The sequence below is a fragment of the Eurytemora carolleeae genome, unplaced genomic scaffold (assembly GCF_000591075.1).
Source record: "Eurytemora carolleeae unplaced genomic scaffold, Eaff_2.0 scaffold1238, whole genome shotgun sequence".
NCBI lineage: Eukaryota > Metazoa > Arthropoda > Copepoda > Calanoida > Temoridae > Eurytemora > Eurytemora carolleeae.
The window spans coordinates 48501-61857 of NW_019397125.1; the positions used below are offsets into that span (position 1 = coordinate 48501).

General features: G+C 34.6%; 2 protein-coding genes across 2 annotated transcripts; both read right to left on the reverse strand.

Annotated features, from left to right (window-relative positions):
- Positions 1–207: 207 nt before the first annotated feature.
- Positions 208–5360, reverse strand: LOC111712140 (UBX domain-containing protein 6). The gene is made up of 6 exons (XM_023486676.1): positions 4510–5360; positions 3884–3973; positions 3731–3797; positions 1692–1819; positions 927–1151; positions 208–480 (listed from the first exon to the last, which is right to left on the reverse strand). The coding sequence occupies exons 1-6, from the start codon at positions 5221–5223 to the stop codon at positions 361–363; spliced, it is 1344 nt and encodes a 447-aa protein (XP_023342444.1). The 5' UTR covers positions 5224–5360; the 3' UTR covers positions 208–360.
- Positions 5361–5993: 633 nt separating this feature from the next.
- On the reverse strand, positions 5994–13165 carry LOC111712141 (diphthine methyltransferase homolog). The gene is made up of 11 exons (XM_023486677.1): positions 13017–13165; positions 11899–12187; positions 11638–11689; positions 10599–10648; positions 10276–10375; positions 9336–9451; positions 8732–8903; positions 8176–8436; positions 7317–7410; positions 6850–6978; positions 5994–6061 (listed from the first exon to the last, which is right to left on the reverse strand). The coding sequence occupies exons 1-8, from the start codon at positions 13137–13139 to the stop codon at positions 8325–8327; spliced, it is 1014 nt and encodes a 337-aa protein (XP_023342445.1). The 5' UTR covers positions 13140–13165; the 3' UTR covers positions 5994–6061; positions 6850–6978; positions 7317–7410; positions 8176–8324.
- Positions 13166–13357: the final 192 nt, after the last annotated feature.

The following is a 13357-nucleotide window of genomic DNA, read 5'->3' on the forward strand; positions in this document are numbered from 1 at the left end:
ATAATGTAAGGAATGGAAATTAAACGGTGTTAAAACAAATTCCTCTTCTTAATTCGATGCGGGGATTTAATGCCCGGTGAATAAGGATAAGGAGTAATATAAAAAGCAATGGGTAAAATTCTATAATTAGATCGGAGGTGCGGGGGGAGGGGAATGGCAAACATATATATCATCGAAGAAATATGCAGGGTTTAATAATGATTGAACTGTAAATAATATGTTTTTAAGCTAAATAAATAATTCGCATATTTTTAATCATAAGTTTTTCAGGATTTCTGAAATTATTTCAAAGCTGTGATGTTTGAAAAGTGTTGAGATAAGGAAGTGTAGATATATCTCCTAGATCTTCTTGAGGGTATTTCAGAACTGTGAAGTGAGACTAGTTTTGAGATAAGGAAGTGTAGATATATCTCCTAGATCTCCTTCAATATCAGGATGCCACGAGAAATTGAACAAAGAGGCAGGAACCAATCCAAGATCCTAGGAGAAAAAAATTCAGAGTCAAAGTTTATTCCGAAAAAATGATGTATTCCTTATATCTGTCAAGGGTGAAAAAGAAAATAAGATTTGAGATGGAATTTAATGAATTTGAGCCGCGGTTTAAATCCGCCAAAACCCGGTTTAAATTCAGCGCCGGCTTAAATCTTGAAACATTTGATACAATTTTAAGTGGAACCAACCATATTTAAACCGCGACTTAAATTTAAACCGCCGCTCAAGTTCTTTAAATTCGCCCACTGGGAGTCTAAAACTTTTCACTTTTCAGACCGGGTTAAAACCGGTTCAAGGATCCTGATCCGGAGATAATCCCAGCTTTTATTCGGATCAAGTCTACAGAGAAAGTGAATCGAGCTTTAGACTCGCAGCACTGGAGATAAATTCAGGAAACGCCCTGTATTTTATGTTTTATTTTAAAAAAAACTCACTAGAAGAGAAGATTCTTCATTGGTGAACTTAGCTCCGGTAACCGAGTCTAGTAGAAGGAACGGGAGCTGGTTCTCCAGATTCTCCGTAACATACTCGTGGACAGCAGATATAGATTCGTATACAGAGAACGTTCCCTGTAGTATAAATCCGTCTGGGAACCTAATCCGAACTAAACAGTATTTATATTTACGCCTTCCAACTGATGCTTCCTTTTCTCGCATCGCCTAAAATACAAAAAAAAACATTTCAATATCAATTAATAGAGAATAAGTTCGATAAAAAAAATGCAATAGAATAAAAACGTAAACTTATAAACACAGAGAGAAATATGAAAAATATACATATAACAAGTGTTCACAACCAAGTCGCTAAATATCAACCAAAATAAACACAATAAACTATTTGTCTACAGAAAACTTCAAGTATTGAAAAATGAGAATCAGTTCTTTTATTGGTCAATACTCAATAATAATAATAAGTGGAAAAAGATGAATAAGTTTAGAAAACGCTTTTGTAAAATAAATTTGAAAACTGACGTGAATACTGTAAATGATTCTAATACATTTAATGTTTTAGTTTTATTTAGTTTTCTTGAACATTTCTGGTTAACAAATTATATATCCAAAATGTTTTCTACGAGATTTCGTCCTGTATACATCCCTCAAAACCGTCTCCATATTTGCTTTGTATTTGTTTCTTCCGCGGTTTTTTTTTGAACAAATTCTCGGTGAGTAAATATAAACTGTCCTTTTTAAGTAACTAACCTTGGTTCTCAGCATCATTTCTCGTTCTAGTAATTCAGATTTATTCTGCTGATCCTTCTTGAGTTCCTCTGAGGTAATGGAGAAGAAATCTGAGGGTAGGGATCCCATCCCAGATACTCCACCGCTACCTAGAAGAATAACAATCAGCCCTAAACGAAGTTATTAATCTCATAGCCTTCATAGCAATCTGTACTCTTCCGAGATCTTTACATGCTTTAGAAGATATTTCTTTAAATGAACTTAAGGTTACATACAAATTGTTTTTAAATCAAGCTGATGATGAACTCAGGAATATCATGAAGCATAAATTCTACTACAGTAAAAGCTCTGACATACCATGGACATTCAACTGTAAACCCAAAAGTTAGCTCCGCTTTCCTTTTTGTTTTATCTTATTGACTTAGAGGTTCTAAGTGACTGTAAGCGTAAGTTCTAGTGACTCTCCGTGCAAGGAAGGCAATGTCCGATTCACAAAGGGTACCATTAAAAGCTTCGTCTGATCAAGCATGAATTATATATCAATGTTTATAATTTTAAGAGCTGATTATTTAGATTTTCTCAAATAATGTGACTTGAGGATTTCTAATACTACTTTATAATATATTGAAGTAATTAGAATTCAACATTTTTAAACCTATATAAACCTATAAAGTATACTGTCCACAATGTTCATCAGATAAATATTTCAAGGGTACTGTTGTAAATAAGACATTGCCATCTTTAATTGGAGGGTCACTTGAAATTATACTTACAGTTAATTTAAACTACCCTAGAAATAAGGGACTACAATGGTAGATATTACAATAGTAGGGACTACAATAGTAGATACTACAATAGTAGATACTACAATAGTAAATACTACAAAAGTAGAGACTACAATAGTAGGGACTACTGTAAAAGGGACTACAGTGGAAGGGACTACAGTGGAAGGGACTACAGTAGAAGGGACTACAGTGGAAGGGACTACAGTGGAAGGGACTACAGCGGAAGGGACTACAGTGGAAGGGACTACAATGGAAGGGACTACAGTGGAAGGGACTACAATGGAAGGGACTACAGTGGAAGGGACTTCAGTGGAAGGGACTACAGTGGAAGGGACTATAATAGAAGGGACTACAATGAAAGGGACTACAGTGGAAGGGACTACAATGGAAGGGACTACAGTGGAAGGGACTACAATGGAAGGGACTACAATGAAAGGGACTACAAAAGAAGGGACTGCAATAGAAGAGACTACAGCGGAAGGGACTAAAATAGAAGGGACTGCAGTGGAAGGGACTACAGTGGAAGGGACTGCAGTGGAAGGGACTACGGTGGAAGGGACTACAGTAGAGGGGAATACAATGAAAGGGACTACAGTGGAAGGGACTGCAAAAGAAGGGACTGCAATGGAAGAGACTACAGTGGAAGGGACTAAAATAGAAGGGACTGCAGTGGAAGGGACTACGGTGGAAGGGATTACAGTAGAGGGGAATACAATGGAAGGGACTACAGTGGAAGGGACTGCAGTGGAAGGGACTACGGTGGAAGGGACTACAGTAGAGGGGAATACAATGGAAGGGACTACAGTGGAAGGGACTGCAGTGGAAGGGACTTCAGTTGAAGGGACTTCAGTGGAAGGGACTACAGTGGAAGGGGCTACAGTGTAAGGTACTACAATGAAAGGGTCTACAGTGGAAGGGACTACAGTGGAAGAAACTACAGTGGAAGGAACTACAGTGGTAGGGACTACAGTGGAAGGGACTAAAATAGAAGGGACTAAAGTGGAAGGAACTACAATGGAAGGTAATACAAAGGAAGGGACTGCAGTGGAAGGGACTGCAGTAGAAGAAACTACAGTGGAAGGGACTTAAATAGAAGGGACTGTAGTGGAAGGGACTGCAGTGGAAGGGACTGCAGTGGAAGGGACTACAGTGGAATGGACTACAGTGGAAGGGACTACAGCGGATGGGACTACAGTTGAAGGGACTACAATGAGAAGAGATATATTTCAAAAAGTCAAGCAATGAATTCTACTGGAAATAACAACTCCGGTTTACCTGGAGGAAGGATGATAAGACCTCGATCAAGTTCAGCAGTGAGAGGTTCGCAACTCTTCAAGGAATCCTAAACAAAGTTAAGGATGAAATCAAAAAGATGAATATGTCTTAAAAATGTTAATATATATATATATTGAAAAATATCAACTAAACCTGGAGCATCGCAAGATGTTCGATTTCACTTGATTCTTCAAGAACCCAAAACTCTTCTTCTCCCCCCTCAGGTCCAGGAAGAAAACAAATCTTCATAAAACCAAAATTTTCGATTTTTTAAAACAATTAAAATTGAAATCGTGTTTAACTTAAAAAGAAATATAAACATAAGATACATGATATTTCTTCCTGTTCTTAGGTAAAAATATCTATTTATGCAACTGTCTGTTATAATGCGGGACAATATGTTATTTGGCTGCGATTTTTACTTTTTTGTTTGTTTAAGGTTTAAATTCAAGATTTTTAATCCCTTACGTAGTGAGTGATTAAAAATCTTGAATTTAAACCGAAAACAAACAAAAAAGTAAAAATCACAACAACAAAAACATAATTTCCTAAATAGTAACACAAGAGAGTTGGAGAATGCATTTTAAAAATTAAAATCCGCGAAATTAAAAGGGAAACCTGCTTTGCCGGTATAAAATGTTACTTATTTGCCTCGGAACCAATAAAAAACTTTTTATACTCAGGATCATGAAATTGTGAGTAAAAATGCGGGTTAAAAAATCTTTCAAAATTGAATAAAAAACATCCTTGGTTAAAACAAGTAAGAAACTTTTGTTTACCTTGAATCCACAAGCCAGGAGAAACTCCTCGCTTCCTTCCATGCTTCCAACCCTCTCCTTGAACGCTTTGTTGCTCTTCCTGATCTTCCTGAACTTCTCCTCGGTCGGGTTTAGTAGAATATTGTCAATATACTTGCAGAGGGTGTCCACTCCGAGCTGAACCTTGTCCCTAGGGCTGTTGCAGGTGTGAATAATAAGAACTGCAGTGAGTCCTCTCTCCTGTTCCAGCTGACTGTAGAGAAATTCTTTAATCTTCATCTTCATCTCTTCCCTTGGTAGGACGAATTCACCAATGAGAGGACACTTAAAGAACACACCCTGAGCAGCCAGCTGGGACGGAGCCTCAAACTCTTGAGGTTCACGCTCTCCGTAAACACTCTTTAACTTTTCTATCTCCTTCTCCATCATCTGCTCCTTCTCCAGCTCCCTCCTTGCCTGCTCCTTGATCAGCGCCCTCTGCCTGTTCTTCTGGAATTCTTCGGTCTGCTTACTCTGCTGCTCCGATATCCTGTTTAGTGCTGCAGCTCCAGCCTGCTGGGCGGAGCTGCTTGGATGTTGCCGTTGTGCTGTCTTCTGTTGCCTGGCGGCGGCAGCAGCTGAAGCGCTGGAAGCTGCTTGTGCTGCTGCAGCATCTCCAAGCTTATGTCCTCCTCCAGCAAGCTTAAACTTTGCCTCAACCTTCTTCTTCTTAAAGAAATCTTTGATTGCCGACATTTTCTCACAGTAACTTCTTATGAATCTATCTTTTTAATCATTTAAATTTAAAGTCCATCTCCCCTGGAAGTTTGAGTTCTGAACAGCTGACGCGGAGTTCGTCGAAGTTTCTTCGTCCTGCGAGCATAAATTTACTCCTAACATAAAACTATCCTCAACTCGTGTTCTTTTAAATGTTAAAATTAAAACACTTGTAAGAACTTATTTTTTCACCTTTTTGCTCAGCCTTCTCGAGTGTTAAAAGTCATGAGCTGAAATAATTAAAATCAAGAATAAAACTTGTTTGAAAATAATGTAAATCAATATTACACCGCGACACAAGATAATTGATTTTATTTAGAATTTTACAAATATAGTTATAACCCCATCGCGGTTTGGTATTTTTTTTTGGGGGGGGAGGGGGAAGACCAATTTTTCAAGACCTACTCATTTTTGAACATTTTAGACACCTAACTTTAATAGTTGAGGTAATACGGGAAGGTTTAAAAATCTTTCAAAAAGTACGTCAGACAAAAAATCTAAAAACTATTTTCAAAAATTTTAACACTTATTTTTTCAGGGCTTTTCAAATATTTAAAATGTAGATTAGAATCTATTAATAAATTTCCAAATTTTCCCCCACTTATTTAGTTAGAAAAGTGAAAAAGTTCTAATGAAAGTCCTTTTTAATTCCAAATAACATGTTATTGGGGGAAAAAAAAAATCCCCAACTCCCAATTGGGTTAGAGTTTCAGAAGTATTTGGTACGAGTAGAAAAGTTTTCCTGATCCTTTCTCCGTACCACTTCCAGGCAATCAGAACAAACAAACTATTTCCAAGGATTATCAAGAAGAATTCCCTTAAATCAAGAAATTGTCAGAAATATTGGTGAGACAAATCAAGAAATAGTTAAATAATTTTTTTTTAATGTTAGATAAATCAAGAAATGGTCACATAAATCAAAAATTGGTCAGAATTAATCAAGATACAGTCAGATAAAACCAATAAATATTTAGAGAAATATAGAATTTTTGAGAGAAATATAGAATTATTGAGAGAAATATACAATTATTGAGAGAAATATAGAATCATTAAGAGAAATAGAGAATTATTGAGAGAAATAAAGTATTATTGAGAGAAATATAGAATTATTAAGAGAAATAGAGAATTATTGAGAGAAATAAAGTATTATTGAGAGAAATATAGAATTATTGAGAGAAATATAGAATTATTGAGAGAAATATAGAATTATTGAGAGAAATATAGAATTATTGAGAGAAATATAGAATTACTGAGAGAAATATAGAATTATTAAGAGAAATATAGAATTATTGAGAGAAATAAAGTAATATTGAGAGAAATTTAGAATTATTGAGAGAAATTTAGAATTATTGAGAGAAATGTAGAATTATTGAGAGAAATATAGAATTAATATCTGGTCAGAAGAAGCCAAAATCTGGTCAGAAAAACTAAAATTTGTCGGAGAAATTACAAAATCAGTCATTGAAATCAAGAGATATCAGAAAAGAGAATTTAAAAACTGGTTAATTGCCAGTAAATTAAATCTTCAAAACAACAAGCTGAATAAATAAAGTTCCCAAAAAATGATAAAAGTTTCCAGAAGTGAAGATTCGTGTTCGAACCTACCAGATAAGTTTAGACTGGAATGATGAGAGTTGAAGCCAGGAAAGAGCAGAGTTAAATGATCTGGTTGTAACCTCCTCGTATCTTTGGTAATCTCCGTTCAAGGAATATTTTACGGCTTCCTCTGCGTTCCTGAGTAATGAACATTACAGTAGAAAATTTCAATCAACTTGCATATAATTTACAGCGGTGTTCCTAACTTACAAAACCAAAAATTGGTTTCATTGGTGAGATAATTAAAACATCTATTTTCTATATTCATTGGTACTTCAGCAGTTAAGCAAACTGTCAAGCTTGTTTTAAAAAAAAACAGGAGTTAAAAAAAAGTTTTTTCTAACCATAGTTTTCATGGCTTTTTATTTCAAGTAATTTATTTTAAAAATTCTGGACGCTTCTTAATTCAGACACCTTCGTATTGAAAATGACTGTTTTGCAGATTCTAAATAATTTTTAATATATTACAATATTACCTAAGCAGAAACCCTCCTAAAGGAAGCAGGGCGTAATCGAGAACTATTCTTTGTAGCTCCGAACCTATATCTGATATCACACCTGTCCAGTCTCCTATTTGTATCATCATTATTACGGTTATAATTGAGAACTATTCTTTGTAGCTCCGAACCTAATCAATAATTACGGCTCCTGTAGCAAACTTCAGACCATGCGTCCTAGACTTTTTTCATAGTAAATACGACCGTTATTGGTCTGATGAGTTTTTTCATAGTAAAATACGACTGTTATTGGTTTGATGAGTTTTTTCATATTAAAAAACGACTGTTTTTGGTCTGATGAGTTTTTTTTTCATAATAAAATACAACTGGAGTTATTGGTCTGATGAGTTTTTTCATAGTAAAATACGACTGTTATTGGTCTAATGAGTTTTTTTCATATTAAAATACGACTGTTATTTGTCTGATGAGTTTTTTCATAGTAAAACACGACTGTTATTGGTCTAATGAGTTTTTTCATGGTAAAATACGTCTGTTATTGGGCTGATGAGTTTTTTTATAGTAAAACACGACTGTTATTGGTCTGATGAGTTTTTTCATAGTAAAATACGTCTGTTATTGGGCTGATGAGTTTTTTTATAGTAAAACACGACTGTTATTGGTCTGATGAGTTTACAAAGTATTTCAAACTATCTTGAAACCAACACTTGAACAAACATTGAGTGTTGTCTCAAATAGATTTGCTATTACATATTAACAATCTTACTCCGCCTTTTAATTACAACGTGGGTACCCCCATTAGTAACTAAATTAGACGCTAACAATGCAATCATGGAAATAGTTTTAACGTAGAAAAATAAATAGTGTGTTATTTACTTACTCTCAGTAGAAACTGTAGTATTAAGACTAAGGATGTTAGCTAACCATTCCATGACATGTTTCTGAAGGAGAAAAAATATACAATTGAACACGGAGAAGATTAGATTGGCAAACAAAGGTTAAAAAACATGATCAAGGATCAAGAGATGATTATGAAAATCTCCAGAGTTTTAGAACATGATCATAGAATGAGCATGAGGCAGCTGTCGTATCATTTATCCAGTCTGCTCCGTAGGATAAACTCTCTTCTCCATGCTTGTACCTGAACAGAGTTCGGAACTAATAATAAACATGAGTTAAGTTACTTCGGCTAATTCAACTAAATTGAAACACTTTTTAGTTCGAGCTAATCTAGGCGGCACAAGAGAAGTGTTAAAACTAACTGTAGCTAGTTGAACTACCTCTCTCGTTTTAATAAATTGTGACCTCAATCAACATGATCTTATTATCTTGCTACTAAGCTGAAGCATCTGGCTTGATTAAATAAAAGCAGAAAAACTTCCAATATGATATATTTGTTGGTTCATTTCATTAAAATAGTTATTAGTGTATCCAACCTTGCAATTATATCCATATTATCAAGAACCAGGTAGCCTCCGTGCATAGCTGCTACTAGGAACCTTTGGCCTCTCTGTTTAATTCTCCAGACTCCGCCCCCCACCTGGATACTGTCAACCTCTCGCTTCAGGTTCCTTTCGTCCCATCTCCTCAACCATTCATCATAACTACCTAAACAAGAAATAACAATAAATAGCAATAAATAACAGAAATAGCAGCTATAACAATAACGGCGCTACGACAGTTGTGCAAGCATCTTTTTTACTCTATGTTATTTTTGTTATATATGGCATTTTTCTATCTGTAACTATAACAAGCTAAAATACCGAAGTAAAAAATCATTCAATCAAGTCAAGTTAGTCAGATGTGACGCGAAAAAAAAATTAAAAGATATGTCAAACTTAAAAAACTTTTTAAAAATGTAAAAAAAAGATTTTCTAAAAAGAATTGTCAACGTATTAAAACTCCTCAAGGATATAAAAAATAATTTTTAAGATCTTGGTCCTAATACTTAATAATGGAGAAGCAATCAAATTCTAATATTTGAGTTGTTGCATTTTTGTGAAATCGAATTTACAATTCCCGAGATAGATTAGTTCGAACCTGTGATTAATTGATGCTCCTTTTCCCTGTCTGATATCATAGCTGTAACTCCCATACTATGGATTTTAGAGTTTTTATGTACCAAACCATCCGTTCTCAGATCATAGCAGTTTAAACTACAGATCTAATAATATTCTTCTTCTATGTTGTTTCAGACATCAAATATATTTTCAAGACCAACTTAAAGGGACTTAGCAGGAATTTTAAGTAACCTTCAATCTGTAGAGTGGCATGTCCGATTTACTTTGGTACCACTTGGACCTTTATCTGATCAAGGTTAAGCTTACGCATTTTATCTTAATAGTAACTGTCGTTTTAAATTTTTTAAAATATTAATATTTATTTCCGGGAGACACAGAAAATAATCATTTGAATTGGAATTGGAATTTGTATTTGAATTTGTAAAAAATCTAGTTAGGGAATTATGTTACGTCATTAAGGTAACACTAAAGGGCACTTAAGATCTTGGCTCAGCGAGAAAAATGAAGATTTCTTTATCGTTGATGACCAGACTGATTAGTCAAATAATTTGACTAATAAGTCTGATGATCAACGATGAAGAAACTCAAATATTTAAAGGATACAACTCTTTAATTGAAGGGTCACTTAAAATTACGTCTTTGAGTCCCTTTAAGGAGACAATCCGGTTTCTGAGTTGGGTATTCGAGGGATCAGAGGCCGAATTTAAAGAATTTGAGAGAGACTACATGAATATTTTGGTAAAAAAAAGTATCAAAGAGGTGTAAATTAACTAATCATTTGAAATCTAAAATAATGTTTGAAACGCGGCTAACACCATGGTTCCACTTGAAATCGTATTGAGTGTTTTGAGATTTGAGCCGGCGCTCAATTGGAACAGGTTTTTGGCGGTTCAGCGACGCGGTTTCAATTCTTTAAATTCGGCCTCATAATAATGTTTCAGAGTAGAATATTATCCTGCCTACAATCATCTCCCCCGGAGAAAACTAGATTAGGATCTCTAGCAGAGAAACAACAAGTCCAGGACTCGTAACCATGTTCACTGTACTCATTAATAACCACTGCCAATCCATATTTTCATTATTTCGATTTTCCCAATTATAATGTCAGTATCTTATTTAGTTTAGTGTTTAAAGTTTTTTAAGTATTTAAAAACACTTGTAAAAACTTTATTAAAAATAATTTTTTAACTTTATTAATTTGAATATTTAGCCCTTAGCCCATTAAAAAGTAAAAAAAAAAAATATTTTTTTTCCATATGAATACTTGAATATGAAAATATGCCTGGTTCTGAGTCTGTATAGTTTAAAACTCGAACCTTCCCCTTGGAATCACTATAAATCAAAAACAACATTAACAGAGCTTTGTGGATTTTATCAATCATTAGATGAAGTGCCCGGCGCTGCCCATTGAATTTCAAAACACCTCAGGAACAAACAAATTTCGGATTAAAAAAAAATTTTTAAGTATTTTAGCCTCTGCTACCCGGCCCCAAGGTAACCATGGGTTCCTTCTAATTAATATACAAGGGTGTACTGGTCTACACAATATTTAATATTTAATATGGTATTCTGGTCAACACAATGTCAGCTATTGGGTCCAGTCAATCCAGTCGTTTGGCTAGCTTGATTTAACATTATTTTAGATTTCAAATGGTTAGTTTTCCCACCTCTTTGATAATCTTTTACCAAAATATTCATTTAGTCTCCCTGAAATTAACAATCATTTGTCAGGCCAATTCATTGGTATACCATGCTTAGATTTTTTCACCCAGCAAATTCTCAATAACGTGTGGGGCCAGATCTTTCAGAAAAAATGTACCCCTATTTCAATTTTTCGATCGGTCTATTATCATTCTTGATAAATACTCATCAAAAAATTTTACACCTAAGAAAGAACACGTACAGGTCAGTGAAATCAAATTATGTTTGACAAGAAATGTTAAATTTTACACCTAAGAAAGAACACATACAGATCAGTAAAATAATATTACGTTTAACGAGAATGTTACAGTGTACACCTAAGAAAGAACACTTACAGATCAGTAAAATAATATTACGTTTAACGAGAATGTTACAGTGTACACCTAAGAAAGAACACTTACAGATTAGTAAAATAATATTACGTTTAACGAGAATGTTACAATGTACACCTAAGAGAGAACACATACAGATCAGGGAAATCAAATTATGATTAACGAGAATGTTAAATTGTTAAATCAATACCTCACAATAAATTATGTTTATCGAGAATGTTAAATTGTTAAATCAATACCTCACAATAAATTATGTTTAACGAGAGTGTTAAATTGTTAAATCAATACCTCACAATTATACGATCATAGTAAATGTTCCATTCTAATGCCAAAGCCAATCCTGTAAATAAACATGATAAAAGATAAAATTTTATCTGGTTCAGAATTCATTAAATTTTTTCAACGCACCCATTATTTTTTATCCAACCTATAAAAGTGTCACCGTTAAAAAAAGTATTTCGTACAAATTGTTGAAAGAGTAAAGCTACTAGGGGAAAAAAGGAAGAAAATGGAAAGAATTTAAAAATACCATATTTTTGACTCGCGTACCTTCTGATATATCTGTTGAACTAAGCATAGAAGCAGTCTGTTCTTCTGGTGTATATTTATAAATAACAAGTTGACCCTTAGCGTTAACAACCCCCAAAACCGGTTCACGCATACTCCATTTCATATCCAAAACTGCAGGACTCTCTAAGCGAGATACAAGGTGGGAGTCCAGACCCACAGGACTCTCAGGCTGTGAATCAGGGTTTGGCGTGTGAGTAAGCTTATGAAGGTATATGCGTCCTAACTTCTCTGTTTCAGGACTTTCAGATTCAGGGTTCAATTTGTTAACCTAAATTTCAAAAAATAAAAAATTCGATTTTTGAAATTTTAACCTTTAGTTTAATTCAAGAAAATGAAGTGAAAATGTTGACAATAGCATTCCGTTAAATAGAATACCCAGCTCCGGATTGTACCTGATATGTTCCAGAAGCTAGAATACTTATACCTTATATAGTTACTAGAATACCCAGCTCCGGATTGTACTTGATATGTTCTAGAAGCTAGAATACTTATACCTTGTATAGTAACTAGAATACCTAGCTCCGGGTTGTACCTTATATAGAAACTATAATACCCAGCTCCGGGTTGTACCTTATGTAGTTACTAGAATACCCTGCTTCGTGTTGTACCTTATATAGTAACTAGAATACCCAGCTCCGGGTTGTACCTTATATAGTATCTAGAATACCCTGCTCCGGGTTGTACCTTATGTAGTAACTAGAATACCCAGCTCCGAATTGTACCTTATTAGAACTATTAGAAAAGGAATCTGAAAAAGAGGTCCCGTTATGAACCCCCCAGACCTTATATAGTAACTAGTACGGGTTGTACCTTAGTCACTATAATACCGAGCTCCGGGTTGTACCTTATATAGTAACTAGAATACCCAGCTATGGATTGTACCTGATATGTTCCAGAAGCTAGAATACCCAGTTCCGGGTTGCAACTAATATGTTCCAGTAGCTAGAATACCCATCTCCGGGTTGTACCTGATATGTTCCAGTAGCTAGAATACCCACCTCCGGGTTGTACCTAATATGTTCCAGTAGCTAGAATACCCAGCTCCGGGTTGTACCTGATATGTTCCAGTAGCTAGAATACCCAGCTCCGGGTTGTACCTGATATGTTCCAGTAGCTAGAATACCCAGCTCCGGGTTGTACTCACAACTATCAGCACTGTATTCTGTATCGAAGGAGAAAAGAGTTTCCGGCCGAACCAATCCTTGCTCTTCATCTGTCATTATTTCTTAAAATATAATTCAACTAGAAACATAACATTTAAATTTCTAGACAATTTATCATATTTATAACATTTATTACAGTAAGACTAAGGAGTATTTAACAACAACAATATCTGGAAAAAATTTGAATATCTTAAGATTTAATTTGTAACATCCAAATGTCTGCAAAAACAGATCCAAGTTACATTAAAACAAATTAAGCTTCTTCATCATTAAGA